At 45.3% G+C, this 16,617-nt stretch overlaps 1 protein-coding gene across 3 annotated transcripts in view; it reads right to left on the bottom strand.

The window, feature by feature from the left end:
* Nucleotides 1-490: 490 nt before the first annotated feature.
* NEK6 (NIMA related kinase 6) overlaps nt 491-16,617 on the bottom strand; it is an 84,248-nt gene continuing 68,121 nt past the window's right edge. For all 3 annotated transcript variants that reach the window (XM_055721362.1, XM_055721361.1, XM_055721360.1), the window contains exons 8-10: nt 12,916-13,010; nt 6,585-6,698; nt 491-2,606 (exon numbers count right to left, since the gene is read on the bottom strand). In XM_055721362.1, the coding sequence (XP_055577337.1) occupies nt 2,496-2,606; nt 6,585-6,698; nt 12,916-13,010 (320 nt within the window). In that variant the 3' untranslated portion in view covers nt 491-2,495. The remainder of the gene's footprint in view (nt 2,607-6,584; nt 6,699-12,915; nt 13,011-16,617) is intronic.

A 16,617-nucleotide genomic window follows, 5' to 3' on the forward strand; every position in this document is an offset into this window, starting at 1 on the left:
CTGCTGCTGCCTGCGCCACTGCAGGGAGTAACGCTGGCTATCAGGGGCTGTTCAGCTGCAGAAAACAGGAGGTGGAGTAGATCTGCCTCCACCCTGGTATCAGAGATTAACCAATTTCAAACTGTTTCATCCTGAAAAAATAAAAAAGCTAGAAGAAAATCAACCTGCAGTTCTCATTTAGTCAGAAGGGAAGGCGCATAAGGGAAGGCACGTTGCCTACAGGCAGCTTGAGAAGGCTGGTGGGTACCAGTCCCTGCCGCCTGCAACAACCATCCAGGGAAAACAGCTTTAGATGTGCTACAGTTTGGAGTGTAGACTGTCATAGCTAGTGTTCTATCAGGACAGCTGACCGTTTACATTGAAAAGTATACACAAAATAGCTGTTAGGAACAGTTTCACACATTATTTAGGCCTGTTTGCAGTAGTGGTTTGGTTTTTTTTTTAAACATTTTCCTTAATACTGGACACTTTTTTTTTTTAAACAAAGGTGTTTATTTTGTAAATCATTTTTTTATTTATCTAAAAATGCACAAAATTACCTTTTGAAGTACATTTACTTATAAGCGCTAATAAATCTTATGTAGCAAGAAAGTGACCAGACTTCTCAAGATACTCAAATTTAAGCTGAGCTTCCCTGGAAGCCAAAGATCCTTTTCCGTGTTACACCAAGAGGCACAGCACAACCATCCTCTGAACGTGTAGCTGCCACCGTGGCTTAAAGGAAAGCTGCAGTGTGACAGTCTTCAGTCTTAAACCTACTCATCGCTACGGAAGCCGGGTATAAATTAGCAGGGGAATGGGGGAAGGAATTTGGTGCCTCCACTGTATTCTCATGCTGATTTGAATTTCCTGAATCTCTCATGAGAGCAGCAGGCTCAACTTTCTGCTGAGAAGACTCAATAAATGGCACCTTGCATTAATGATACCAACATTATTCACAGCAATTAATAGCTTTTGTTTGCTACCCTATATAAATATTTTGAAATTTGATGGGAAGTAGTTGATGGCACTGCAGTTTTCCTTTAAGTAGAGCAAATTAGGTTAAAAATATCCACTAAAAGCATATATATGTATGTAACCCTCTAACCCTAACCTTATTTCAAAAAAAAAAAAAATATTCAAGGATTGTATGCATTTCTTAAGAAAAAAAAAACACAAAAGAAAACAGGCACAGGCTGCATTTGAACTGTCACACACAAACTACATTTTGGCATGAGCCACCATCACACACGGAAGCAGCACTGGAACAGTACAGGCGTATTCATTCCCCCACTGTAGCCCTCAAGAACAGTAAGTGCAGCCCTGTTCCTCTGAACAGGCAAATGAAATGGAAACACTTGAACGTGAATCCACGTTTGTTCCTAAAGCAGTGACTATTTCTCATCAACAGTAATGAACCAAATCATTGATTCAATGAATGGATTTAGCTGGTGGAAAATTTTCATGTTGTTAAAGAAGATGACTCCTTCAAATCAGGTTGAGATTTTATAAAAATTCACATTCTGTAAATTAGCTTTCACAGTTAAATAGACAGGGGCTGATACTTATGTAGTTAGATACACAAAGCATTTTGGTTTTGTTAAAAATTTTCCAAGTGTTTAAAACACTGCTTTGCTTAAGTTCTACCTACAGTACCTCACGTACTACTGAACATGTAAAAGTATCCTCACCAAAATCTAGTTGGCCGAGATAAACACTGGTTTTCAACAGGAACCTGTAGTCTTAAGAAGAATTATGCCAAATGGGAAAACTACTTGCAGAAGCAATGCTTGTTTTGGGTTTGTCTGCATGTTCTTCTTTTCTCCCCAAGTACATGCTTAACTCACCTCACTGGCTGTAGCCAAGTTAACAGATAAATGCATTAGCAAAATACTCACTCTAAATTTTCAGTTAAAAAAAAAATAATCTTGAAACAAATGTGTTTCCCACCCCCCCACCCTTCCCAGTTCCTAAGTCTGAAGAGGAGGGAATTAATAAAAACACATAAATGGCTGCTTTAAAATATACAAAGTAACTGAATTTGCTATTAATCATTTGCGGAAGAGGCAAAGTAGCAGTTACACAAATTACACAAAATCTACTGCAATTCTTACATTAGTATAAAGTGATTTCACTGAAGGAATTATTTCAATATTTCACATTAGAGTTAAGATAGAAGGGGTGCGTCAAATGCTCTGACACCCGTGTTAATATCATCTATCCTAGATTACACACAACAGTTTTAAGAAAGGACCCTTAAATGATCTACATCTGTAACACGTTATTGGCCTTAAAAAACAAAAAAAATAATCACTTGCAATACCTCACAGAATCTTCACTTTAAAGCATGACCACCTTGTAAGAGTCCTTGTCAAATAACCTGCAGAAATAATGGAGCATCCTGCTACGAGTGCTCAACCCTCTCACTTGTGTGACTAGGCACCAGTTGGTTTCATCTGAGAAAAAAAATTCAAGTAAGACTGAGCTGTGCTGGCCGCTGCGTGTTTGCAGATGGTTCATGTGCTGGAGGTCCAAACATGCATTTGTTTTGCTATTTGGTGCACGTAACCAATGTCAGGTCTTTGATCTGGATCGGGGTATATGCACATGCTGACCAGCTCCCGCAGCTGAAAGACAGAAGGGGCACACAAACATGAGTGAACTGGCCGATTTCTTACTGGGAAAGGTTAAGGGAACATTTGTCTGACCACTGGAAGCCAGGACAGGGGCTGGGAACCTCTTTCATACAGATGTTCCAGGCAGACCGCAGGCACACGTCCATCATCTGTCCCGCCTGTTCCCCCCACTCTACAAAAGGACTAGGAAGAGCCGTTTCCGCCAGACCTTCATCACCAAAGATTTAAATCTTCCACAGAACCCAGTGGATTTTACGTTGCCATTTACAATGTGCTACCAGCATATACACACACAGGGGCTCCCGGGGGCTCGGTGGTTTGGTGTGGCCCTACAGAGGATGCAACAACCACCTCTGAGCTGTCACTCCCTGACATTTTTTCCTTTTTGAAAAAAATCAGATTTTTTTTTCCTGGGGAAATTTTTGATTCACTTCAGAGAACCAGAGCAGAGATGACCAGCATCATCAGATGACCGGCAGCTCGCAGTCAGCTGAGGCTGAAGCACGACAGCGGTCGGAGCAGCAGTGAAGGGAGCCCGGCACTGATGACCCAGCGAAACGCACCAAGGGCTGGGGTGGGGAAGCAGCGGTGGGCAGAGGGAGGCACCAGTGGCACGGGCAGGATGGGGCTGAAGGAAAGAAAAACGACATCGCTACCAGAAATCTGCCTGAGCTGGCAGGTGGGGATGGACTTGCCAGTGGGAGCGGACTCCGAGGAAAGGGGGGCGCCTGAACAGAGCTCTGCTGTACAGCCCCTGCTCCCCCCGTCCCACACCAGCCCTGGCAACAAGCCAGTTCAGGGTTTTTAATGTAAGAGTCTGAACAGCGCTTGTGTATCTTAAGATAGCGGGGCACGGCTGTCAAACACCAGCGTTCCCTAAAAACCTTTGTGAAGAAGAGAGACTGATCATTGATTAGGTTTAATAAATAAAATGCAGAAGGGCTGAAGTCTCCCCACCTCCCAGCCCTCTATTGTGCACATGAAAGATTGTAGCTTTTAATTATACAGACACTGAAAGCTGCTCGTACCCCCGAGGCACCGGGAGAAACAGCCTTGAGCCTCTGATCTTCTCACATCCTCCCAGTAGCCACAGTGCCAATTATTTTAATGGTAATTAAAAGCATGACCATACAGCTATCAAGCACAGCTTCAGCTGCATTGCTGAACGTACTGAAGTGAGGTTTTCAGCTCGGGATGGAGCAAGGCCCCGTGCTTCCAGCTGCCGCAGATGCACATTTCGGTGGCGGTTGCTGCAGAGCAGCCAAGCAGCCCGTGGGCCAGGGCTGGCAGGTGAGGCAGGGGCACGCAGGGGGCGAGGGCAGGGGGCGAGGGCAGGGGGCGAGGGCAGGGGGCGAGGGCAGGGGGCGAGGGCAGGGGGCAGTGCCACCACTGCTGGTCACCTCGCCTATCGCTTTATGCACACACACCGAGAGCAATGCAACCCCCCAGCCAGGGCACCTCCAGAGCAAACCCAATGCCACCGCCCGGCCCTGGCCCAGTCTCTCCTAACTGCTACGGTGACTTTTGGATTCATCCCAGGGCAGGGAGGTGCGGCCTTTGTAACCCTAAGACCACAAAGATTTAACATGTACCTCAGCCCTGGCTAGACAAGACCACCAGAAAACGCCCACAAATTAAAACGCTTCTAAACCTCTGACCTGAAGCTGCACGATCAATACAATTTGTCCAACCAGCTGCTGTGCTCCCATGTAGTCCAGGGCTCAAGCACAGCCCGGCAAGCTCTGCGCTCTGTCGATGAGCAGGACAGTGCAGGCACTTCACCATCATCTACAAGAACCGGTGGACTAAGCCTTGATAAGCACCGCCAACCAGCATCTCCAATTACTGCAAATTTGGTCCCGATATAGAAAACTAATCCTGGCTGGAGTCCCGGCTCCTCCTCCTGCTACAAGCAGCACGCCAGCTGATCACGGGGGGATTCGGACTGGTTAGCCACAAAAGGCTACAGAAAAGAGGAAAGGCACGGAAAGGAAACATCATCGAAGAAGGCATTCTTCAGTAAATGCTCTGCCTTGTTCACCTAAAACAACGCTGCCGCAACTAAAACATTCATGTGATCCGCAGTCAGCCTACAGCTGAAGCTTCACTTCGAGACCGTGTGAGCAGTGGAGACGTGCCGATGGCTCCGGAGCATCGCTGAACGCTTTGCAGCACGGCAAGGCCTAATCTTTACCCCTGCCTGCAGGTGGGAGGATGTAAAGGCTTCGCTGCTTTCCCACATCGCTCACAGACCTGTGGCAGTGACAGTGCTAGAGGGGTTGCAAAGACTCTGCCCTTTCAATCTAAACCTGAGACATTCGCTCTTGAAGGAAAACACGTAGAACCAGGCCGAGATAAGCACCCAGCCGCCAGCCGCAGGGAGAACAACCCTGGTGCAGCCTGCTGCTGCGGGCAGCTGCCTCTGCACCTCCGATCCTGCCTGGTTTCTCTAGCTTGGCTGCTGGGAGACACCAACACACCTTCCCCTCTGGCTATCCACTCCGAAAGCATCTGAAAACGCAACCTTTAAAGGGACGTACTAAATGGAATATTGTTCATGGTGGAGTCGTGTTCTAATATTCACAAAACCGAAGCTCTGCGTTTCCAGCAGGCAGCAGCAGCTGATGCAGTGAGATGAGCTACAGCCAAAGGCACAGCCCTCCTCAGACTTTGTCAAGCATTCTGTTAATAGTGTATGAACACCATCTGGAGTCTCGTTCTCTGGGACCTGGCGCCTTTGAGCTTTAAACCATCCTTCTCACCCTGGATTGTATCACTACACTACACACACTCTTTAGCACTGCCAGAGGGAAGCAAACAGACAGTAATTGTAAAGACAGGAAACACATCTGTCAACTTACACTAATTCTTGCTGCCAGCAGGCATATCCTGAAATGCATGCTACAACAGCATGGCAAACGTGAATGCACGGAGCCGGGACTCGCTGCTATGGCAGCTTGGGGGGGGGGCGGGGGGCGGGGCGCGTAATATTTTAAAAAAATCACTTTTCCAGAACAGTTCGCAAATAATATTTTTGCAAGAGTTATTTAACAAGTAAAACCGTAAATAACATGTGTGATGCAGGGTCCCTCTTGGGGTGGGGACGGGACCGTCTGCTGCCAACTGCATACGGCATTTCCCTTGCATCCTGTCTCTTGCTCCTTAGAACTTTTGAGGTAGAATAAAACAAAAGAAAAACCCCAAAGGATACGGTGAACATGTGAAATTACATTGGCCATTTCCTTTCAAATAGGAGGCAACTGTAACTGAATGAGGAGGTAAGGAAAAGCAAAAGCAGCTGGTTTGCCTAGGTAAGGGAAAAAAACCCCAAGCACCAACCCCACCCCACCTCAAAAGGCCCTGAACAAAAACAACAGGCATGTTTGCAGCTGAAGTGAAACACTGCCAATCAAGCACGCAGCGACAATTGCTTTTTTTAATATACTCCAGTTCAGCTACTACTCTCCATCCTTCACTTTCACATGCGCACAACTCAGACTTCCAAAAGCCCCTATACGGCTGCTGTATAGATGCTTATTGCATTAAACTAAGTAGCCTTCCTCCCCCTCTTCCTCTTAAAAAGAATCTTTCCCCCCTTGTTATGCACTGAAGACTTCACAAACAAAAATTTAAGTGCTGTTTCACAGTATGTTATTTTAAGTGAAAGGAAGTGAAGGAAAGGGCTTTCCCACGGCTCATTGCTAGTTTTTGCCAGCATCACAGACTTCCAGTTTCAAAATATTCCCCACATGAAGAAATCATCTTTTCTGTCTTAATTTAGCTTGTCAATATTCAGACATCACAACGATAGCTTCCTCAGCCGGCCCTGAAGGTACCCAGGCCGCTCTGGTCACCTTCTGCTCTGTCTTGGATGTGCATGTGTGTGGGGGTTCCCTTTTCCCCTGTGTGGGGAGGAACTTCACCGCACCCCACCCCCCCATTCCCCTGCAAAAAACGCTCCCTATTTACCTTTTCAGAATAATGTTCAGCTGGAAGAGGTGGGTAGTCACATTGCTCTATTTTTTGGCAAAGAGAAAACAGGTTCATTTTATCTCCATAGAAAGGACTCTGAAGAGCTGCCATCTGGAGAGAAAAAACAGAGTATTTCAGAAACGCAAAGGATTTAATAGCCCTCAGTACTGGTGATTTGCAAGAGCAAATTCTGTTCTTTGAGAGTGAGCAAGCGATGCTGCTGCTCTCTGAGGCTGTCCACAGGCCAAGCTGCCCTGTCCCAGTGCCCCACAGCACCCTGTCCTGTCCCCGTCAGTCACAGACACGGCAGTGCCAGCTGTGCCTGCTCCGGCAGCCAGGCCCTGCCTTCTGGGGCACCCCACGATGCCGGAGCCCGGCCCTGCCTTCGCCGGAGCTCTCTGTGACCCTGGCACAGCCCCTGGGCATCACCGAGCCTGGAAAAGTCTCCGCATTTTTCTGTCACCGTGATTCTTTCTGCCCAACACATTTCAGATGTGGGACATTGGGTGCATACAGGCAGTTCTCCAGGTACACAGAAGGAAAGTACCTTTATTTTTTTTAAAAAAACCAATAAATAGCATGCTTGGACTGTAGGACAATCAGAAACCAAGTGGCTCGATGAGGACCATGAAAACCTCTCAAACACAATCATCTCTTTAAAAAGTAGAAGCTCCTCTGTCTTTGAAAACATCTCATGCTTTTAACATTCCTTGGTTACGACCATATTCAGCTCATTTGCTCTCTGCAACTGGCAGATTTTTAACAGACTGCTACAAAGAATAACTGGATTATTTTTGGAAAGACCCTTAGAAGCATGAGCTTATATTCAGCCTTTAAAAAAAAAATAAAAATTACCTCAAAACAAACATTCCCCTCCTCCTGCCGGAGGTCTGCTCTTTAGAAAAGAGTATCCCAGGCAGATCTGGAAACCAAACTACTGAAACTTTTCCTAATCAATCTGCTCTTTTTCCTCTTTCAGTTCTGTTTTATGAATCCAGTCTTTGCATCTCCAAAAATATGACAGATGTCAGAGATAAACAGGCTGCTCACACAGCAAGGAAAGCATGACAGAAGGCTCTGGGTGGGGAAGAATTCCTCCCAGGGCATGCAGAGCCTCCTTACAAAGACATGTTTATATTACACTTGAGTCTCAGGAAGGAAACTGCCTTTCTGTACACGGAAAGCCATTGACACCGCCAGTTCTCAACCAGGAGCTCTGAGCGAACGCTGACGATGAGCCTCGGAAAAACAGCTGCAGCCACACGGGCTCTTTTGAACTTAGAAACGTGGGTGAAGTTGTGTCTATTCAAGTTACGCACAATGAGCTCAGCACCTTCCCTCCCGCCCCCACCCCCCCAGGACCCAAGCCCAGCCGAGCCACCCGCAGCCACTGCCCACGCTGCGCCCATGCGCTCATTAGCCCAGGGCGTTAATCAAGTGCTGCTCTTCACTGCGGTCCATCGACGCCTGCCAGAGGCAGCCCCGCACAGCGCTGCCGCACCTCCTTCTAATGAAGCACCACTGAGTAATTGTGGGTATTATCCACTCTGTTTACATCTTTTAAAACCATTTTGCTACAAGCCACGTCAAATCGGCAAGCTTTTCATACTGAGGGCGGCTGAAGTTGATGCTTCTCACTATGGCTTTAATAGGGGGTTATTTGACGATTATTAGTCTTTTGCTCATTACCATGCACTGTGAAAGCCATCTGAAGAACGCTGTCCCATTGCTGACACACACAGCGAGCTCCCAGAAGAATTAGAAGTCAATACTAGATCCTCCAATCTATTATCCTGCAGTTCGGAATCAAGATTGATGGATCATTCGTGATTCGGTGCAGATGAGCCGCGTTTTCTCGGGGCAGGGCTCTGCCACACTGCGTGGGCTGGCTCTGCAGCAGCAGGGCATGGCCCAGTGCAGGGGCAGCCCCAGGCCACCCCCTCGGGCACCCCGGCAGTGGGCTGCAGCCAGGGGTCTCCTACCAAAGCCTCATTGCCATCAACACAGGTCCAAGCGTTAAGCAACGCAGGACACATCAAGATAAACTTAAGTACCACCAGGCCAATATATTTTTCAGGAAGCTCTTCCAGAAGCATTTATCAGATATACAGAGTCTTACGGATGGTAAAACAGAATACGTGAAGGTACCCAAATTACACAGAGGGACACAATGAACTGAGTACATAGCTCCCCAAAAAATCTCAGAAAATTCCGAGCTGGTTCAGTTTTCTGTCTGTAATGCTTCTTGTGATGCAGCTTGAGGTATTTGCTGTGCCGGTGACATTTACTGTGCTTTGCTGCAGGCTGAGCATGAGGAATTACGCCTTTAACAGCTGCACAAAACAGTGGGTTGGGGAACGGGCACACTTCTACTTCTCTGTGGTTTCACCACTATTATTAGTAGTAATGCTAAGTTATTCCTCATCAACCCCACAGACCTGAGGCTGAAGCGTCGCCTGACAGGCTTGTGAATGAAGCCACAACAGCCGGGCAGGAGCCCTGACACCCCCCTGCTCACAGCCTTTTGGAATTTTTTGAAGGAAAAAGGTGATGTTGTATCGCTGTTACTTCACTACTGTCATAACAGTAAAACAGGCAAATCAGTGGGGAAAAAAATTACCGACTCCAATTAGAGACTCTAATCTCCAATTAGAGATTGATAGCAAACTGCTCTCAATCAGTTAAAACAAAACTGAAGAGCCCAGCACACAAGATTGTTCCAAGAAAAACCACTAATGGGCACATTAGGAAAGGCACAGAAGGCAATCAAGGGTTAAACAAGGTCTCCGAGATTTCAATACAAACATCAATAATGCCAGTAAGGTTGAAAGGGGTTTTTCAATTCCCATTAACTTTTCTTTCCAAGTCTAGTTAAGCAGTCACGTGCAAAAGGGGAAGAACGAGAAGGAAACACGGTGGGGTTTTGGGGTGGTAAATGCAGGGAATGAAAATGGCAAGAGAGCATGCACACATGGCGACTGCGACAGTCAGGTCTGTAGGGGTCGTGACCACAGGCGCTCCAAACATCTCACTAACAGCAGTTTGTGATGCTATGTTGGGGTTTGCTCCTGACATTTTGATTAGAGCAATTACCACAGGACAGCTACATCTCCATTTAAAATGACCACCATGCAGTACGACTGGTTAAAAATATATATAGGAATCACTGTTAGTGTTTAAATTGATCGTCTTGCCAGAACTGCTAAAGTCATTGCTTGTAGCTATATTCTGGGAATTAACAACTTATTTTTATCCCCTCCAAGTTATCTTGCTGACAGATATCTACAGGAAGTGAGGGATGAAGACAGTTATTACTATATTGATAAGATTTAATAAAAATCACTGTATGATTATCAATGTCAAAGTTAAGTGGTGCTATGTGGCATCACATCCCAAACCCCTCAATGTTCCCTAAGTGGATTCTAGTGGACACGCATGTCTCTGAAGGCAATTTGTGCATTAAATCTCTCTGCGGCTTATCTACACAATCTATCTGGAGAAATATCAGAAGTGACTCATCACCCAATACGCATCGCTTCCTTACTTTTAAGCCAAACGGAAAAACATTTGCATTATAAGAAATTAGCAAAGATAAAATACAGCTCCTTCAAAGACATACGAATTTGATTTTTAATTTTCCAAATTCTACAAAGTTTAAAAAGTCAAGTAGCTGTTTCTGTACTGAACACAAAATTGGTAACTGTCCAGTCCTCCTTGGAATTTGCAAGATCTTAGAGCTCCTGTTCCCAAAGCTAAGGCTTACCTACGTAGGAAGTAAATTTAAAAACGCTTCACATGCCAAATATTTCACATGTTACTACAGTACTGCTACTCCTACCAGAGAATTATGTTTAGTGCGCAATTAAGTCAGCTTCTTGAAATATAAGGAGTACCAAGACTACTGCACCATAAGGGTACCATATTGCCTGCAACAAAAACATATCTTAGCACAACGCTAAATATTTCTCTCTGCATAAATCTGGAATCCCATCCCAGCAGAGCTCAGCCTCCAAAACGACTCCAAGCAGCCTGACAGAGAAGCTGCACACGACAGCAGCAGGCGAGTAGCGGTGTCCAACTTGGGCAGCTTTCGTGCTGCCAGACTTGGGAAGTCCAACCCACGTGGCAGGGCCAAAGTTCTGGACTTGGCAGAGCTGACGCTGAGGCCCCTCTCCAGGCCAGGCCCCCTGCATGAAGCATACCTGGAACTGTTCAGCGTCACGAGCCACTGGGAGCTCGGGCGTTCTATTCCCTGCTCCCACGGCAGAGCATCCCAATTCCTTCCCAAATGCCACAGCAGACCCAGGTACACACAGCTACACTGGATCATTCCGGTTTTCAGTACCTCATTAGAAGCGTTACAGGCAAAACCGTCCTTCATAAAAAAATACCAGCCTGTTAATGGTACGTTGCTGCCACTTCAGGAATTATTAAAAGTCTCTTGAATTCTTTCAACTAGAGGTAATGAGAATTTGAGGATGGGCACAAAGTCACTCAATTTAAGCTCACAATTTTCCAAATCTTTTTGACCAAGTACTTAGTAGGGTATCTTACTCGCATCTCTCCATTTCTCTCCCTCCCATCCCATGGAATTCTAACAATAAAACAGTGATACCACCCCATCGGGCTCCAGTGTCTCCACCAAAGCGGATCTTCCCTTCAGCGTATCTAGTGGCCATTTGCTCCGACACTAGCAAGGCCGATGCCGGGACTTCACACTGCTTATGGTGACTTGTGGGGTATTTAACCCAGGCACCCAGATAAATCTTTTTTCCTTAACGAAACCCTGTGCCACCTGACAGGGACAGGACAGTCAGCAGCTGCGAGCAGGCTGGCTGAAGCACTGTGGAGATAGGGTTTTTGGATGGATGCTGCTAGGAATATAAAAAGAATGGACAGTTTTGGGATTTTGCTCCTCTCCAAGAGTATTTTTTGGACCACACCTGAGTCTGTAACTGTATGAGGGCTGCTGTGCTGCTGTCTTACATGCGAGAAGCAAAGGGCTGCTGGAGTCAAGCCTCCAAGACTGCTCAAACCCCTTCAGCAGGATCTTAATCCATTTATTTCACTGAGTTCCCAGTGCCAATCTCCCACTGGAGATGCAGACCACCCAGTGCTCTGACACTCCGCCAACAGTAAACCAGCACCTATCGAACTGCATGGCTCAGGGCTTGGAACACACAGGGGGCAGCGCGCTACCTCGCTGAGCAAGCGTTTAGTTGTATCAGATGAGTTCTCCTCAGAAGTACGTAACAGTGACAAGCTCTGAACACCTGCTGGGAAGACCAGTGTTAGGGAAAAATTTACTTTTATACCATCTTTCCTAAAGTATTTAATCAACTAGCTGAAGTACATGCCTAACCACAGTAGTTTTCACATCTGATGTGCTCACAAAATTAAGTACATTTCTGTTTATTCTCTAATTCCATATGGTTATGAGAAGCTGTAGTGAGAAGCAAAATGACATCAGTTCACATAATATATCAACCAAAGAGGATGCAAACAATATTCTTATTACTAAATATCCCAGAGATTTTAAATTCTCTGGGCTGGGATAAAAGCCTTCTAAACGCTGACATGCACTGTCACTTGAATTCAAAGATGCATACATCTAAAAAAAGATTTGCGATTAGATTACAAATGAGTGCAAGACTGTTCAATACGCTCTGATCCCTGCTAAAAATGAAATCACAGAACTCAAAGTACTGTTACAAACTCATAGCACTTATCTTCAAAATATACGTAATAGCTTCTAAGGAAAAGTTGCACACTAAGTGTGTTGTTCACACAAAGCATGCCTGCTTTGTATCTGCGTTTAGCTAGAAGACAATGTACAATCAGAAAATATTCCAGCTGTACCCTAATAAAGTTAGAGAAACTGATTTCACATTACATAAAAACCTCTATTTTTCTTTACTGAAAGCTCCCAAAATTAAAATATTCCAACTGGTTAGAATTCAACAAACCAGTAGCTACCATTCAAGTGAATGTGCTGTTTCTAAAACAAATGCAGTATATTCAGGAGAAGCTATGAATATGCTGCCCTACTAACAGCTCTGCTCACAGCAGGAAGCAAAAAAATGCAGTTATCAGGCGTGTTTATGTCTATACCCTCAACAGCTACTGCAACCTCCTAAATTAACTTTGTGCAAGTACTGTGCTGTATGGCACAATCCCTTTGTTGTTCATGCTCAAGAAGCACATGATGAGCACAAAAAGAGGTAACTTTTCATAAGGTTTCTCAACAATCGAGCTGAAGTAAGTCTGACCTGTATGGCACTGTGTGCTACAAAACCAACCTGGGGAAAAAAAGTTAGAAGATACTTGCCTCATACAATAAACAGCCCAAAGACCAGATATCAGATTTAAAGTTATAGCCGTTTTCATGTATTCTTTCTGGGGACATATAGTATGGAGTTCCCACTGTAAAAAAACAAACAAAAAAATGAGGAGTTATCGTCTTAAAAAGTGACTGTGCAACTCATATTAATACCGCAGTTCAACTTCATTAAAGGATTAGGTTTAGCACAAATAGCTCATCAGAAGAGATCGGTACAAAAATTTGGAAACAAATAATGGTTTTGAAGGCATAGAACCAAAGATACCATTTAGACAGAGGACTGGTGAACACAACTGAAAAGTTCTGTATTTCTGAAATTTGAGGAACATTTTCTTTCCCTTCCAGTCTTCCAGGTACCTTCAGAATGTCTCAGATGGACAGAGCAGTCGTAAAGGACCATCTTCCCTTTGGTTCATACAACAGCACTGAAACTGCAAGTCAGATGTCATGGATGTGCTCTGCTAAAACAGCTCCCGTGAGCACATCACCTGCACGGTCCCCTGACAAGCGGCACAAGCAGCATGACAGGGCGGATCCAGGTACGAGGGGGGACCCTTCGTAAGGGTTCAGGAGACCATTTACTGCAGCAAAGAAACATGTAACAAGCCCAGCACCAGACAGGCATTCAAAAACTTTCTGAAAGAACCAAGATAGTAATTCCAAACTTTAAAATGCTGCTCCAACTTGCAGTCACATCAGAAGCTGTGGGATTTCTATGTACTTCCAGAACTCTGTATTTTATCAAAAGAAATTTACGCCAGCATTTTGGACAGAAGTTACAGGAAATTATTAATAAATTCCTTACCTTAAAAAAGTTCTTTTTTAAATCCTAAATAAGTTTCAGTTGCGGTACTGAAAATACAAGACATCCTGGCAGTCTCAACTACATCAAATAATCCTCAGATACATCATTTATTAAAACATCCAAGGACTGTATATGCTCTCTTTTCTCCTGCTTCCCCTGCTTGCCTGTCCCCTGTCAGGTTTGTTTTTTGTTTTTTCTTTTGGCATTCCAGTGTACCCTTCTCCTAATTAAAGACCTTTCCACACAAGATGGCAAATGTTTAATTTGCCTTTAACATTCAGTTTACAATTTTTCCATTTGAAATGCTTCTTGCAGACAGCTGGAAGACTAATAAGCAGATGAAGGATGGTGTTAGAGGTGGAGGGGGAAGAACAGCCACCACGTTCCCCCAAAGTTCCTAAGGAGGGGTTTGCGCACTGTAGGAAACAAATGAGTTGTGGGGCAGAAAGCAACAGCTTCCTGAAAGGCGAAAATCAACCCCCATCAAGTGCACAGACGACCCGGCATAAAGCTGCTGCTGTCAGCACGATGCCCGAGCAAGACAAGTTTTGGGGCGCCTCTAGTTTAGACCGTGTCATGCTCAGCATACATGTGAATCCAAATCTTAATTGCATTCCTCTGTCATCCAGAAAACCTAAACACAGGCCAGAATCCCTTTGATACAGGCACCACAGGTAGCCTGTCCCCACAGGACAAAGATGTTTACAGCCCCAAAGAATTCTTGATACTCTATCAACCAAGCCACAGAGCAACAGACAGAGGAGTCAGGCAATGCTCTCCGTTCTCAGCGGAGCAGCGTCCTAACAGAAGTAGGAAATTGGAGAAATGCAAAAATATCCTAGGTTATTTAGCCCAAACAAAGAGCACTGATTTGAAATTAGTACCATCAATGCTAGCATGCAATTATGCAATTTACTGCAGAGCATCCCCAACATCCCCCCTTATGCTGGTCTTGCTGGAAGTATGGATGCCATATGCAACACAACCTCCCAGTTTACCCCATCACTGAAGTCTCTACTGTATCAGCCTTCCAAAGCCCAAAGTTTTCTGTGGGGTAAACTGAGATCATATCTCACAAGCCACTCCACCTTAAAATACTCAAGGCATTTTACTTCTCTGGGGTGAAAACTGGGCAGCTTACCTCAAAACAAAATCAACACCACCACCCCCCCTGCCCCCAACCAACACCTTTCAATCTTTATTATACATTTTTGTCATGCATCTATATGCCCAAATCTTGAGTCTACCAAACCTCGACAATTTTTACCTAGAGCTATTCAGAAACGGAGCATATAATGTGAAATCAATCCTATGGCATCCGTGTGAAACATAAGACGTCACAGGAATATGTATCTAAAAAATCTTCTCACCAAAGCAGAACCAGTAACCAAGAGAGGGGACCACCGCCCTGACTGGCTCATTTATCTGGTCCCCCAGGATTTTCACTAACCTGCTGCCCCTGTATGACAAACTCAGCTTGTGTTTGCAGGTCATTCAAATAAGAAATGTCTTCATTTTCAATGTGAGAGCAGCCTAATGAGAAATTACATTTCTGCAAATTCTATACAAACTACAACACAAGAAAAATACCACATGGAGATTATTATATTTCCCTGGTCAGCAATATCATATCCAGCCCAGGAGCATGCCAAACTGACACTGTCCCAGATCTGGCTGGTTTTAATTGCCAGTGAAAGGCCTCTGCATATGGATGAGACCGGAGTTCTGTTAATAGTAATATTTAACAGACTGCACAGAGTAACTTCACAAACACCAAGAGCAGGCAGGACTCAATTCAAAGCGCCCAACAAGGTTTTCCATGGATGCCTCCCATGTGCATGCAAGATGCACACAACAGACAGCACAGCTCTCCACACAATTTGCACACACATTTGCCAGATTTCTGCACAAGAACTGACTGGGTTGGAATAGCACTGCTCCATTTTCCTGCTTAAAAACATGCGGCTGCAGAAGAAATGGCGATTTCGTTACGTGAAGTTCCTGAAGACCGTTTTGGAAGTCCCCACTGAACACCAGTAAGACATTTCCCTGCCTTCAGCTACCCACTGCTGTGGCTTTTCTCGGACTGCCAGGAGAGCTAACCAAGCAGCCGAAGCAGAATACGTGCCAGCCCTCCACTGACAGCGGGTACAGGAGCTGAGCACGGGCAGGCAGCACTCCATGGCAGGAGGGAACATCGAGGTCACTCCTACTTACTCCCCAAAGTCTTCATGCTTCAGACTGCTGGTGCCAGGGGTGGCCTCCAGCCGTAGCTGCTCTTGCAATCAGTTATTCTGGGTCACTGCGCCACAAGCTCGGAGCAAATAACAAAATGTGGGGTCTAAAGTTATGGCCTTGCCTTCCATGTTAGCAGGGGTCTGCTCGGTAGGCTAAAACTGTCGTTTCAGATAATGCCTTAAAACGACCTTCGATCAAAGCAGAATGACAGGCTTTATGACACGGATGAGTGCGTTACAGTCTGTATTTGATTTTCTGCGTATTAGTCTGTTCCATTACATTAATGGGTCCATGAAGCAGTCCAGCCCGAGCTGACTTCCTCGAGTCCACCTTGCACATTTACCTACCATTACTGCAGTGTTGCCAGCAAATGTACAAACACGCAGGGCTCTGCGTTTCAAAACCCATGCATTAATTTTTAAATAACTGTCATGATAAAAGACTGACAAGCCCAATTCTCTTTATGGCCTGTCCAACATTACGTGGGAATCTCCTGTAATGAGCATCTTCTAGAAAACCGCACAAGGCTTCCAGTGCAATCAGTCAGGGCTCGCCATTGCATTACATTAGTCAATTTGACAAGAACGGTCTAATCGGAGACTATTAATCAGAAACTTTCTTTGGCATTTGCCCTGCTGAAAATACAA

This window comes from Falco cherrug, chromosome 9 (assembly GCF_023634085.1).
Source record: "Falco cherrug isolate bFalChe1 chromosome 9, bFalChe1.pri, whole genome shotgun sequence".
Classification (NCBI taxonomy): domain Eukaryota; kingdom Metazoa; phylum Chordata; class Aves; order Falconiformes; family Falconidae; genus Falco; species Falco cherrug.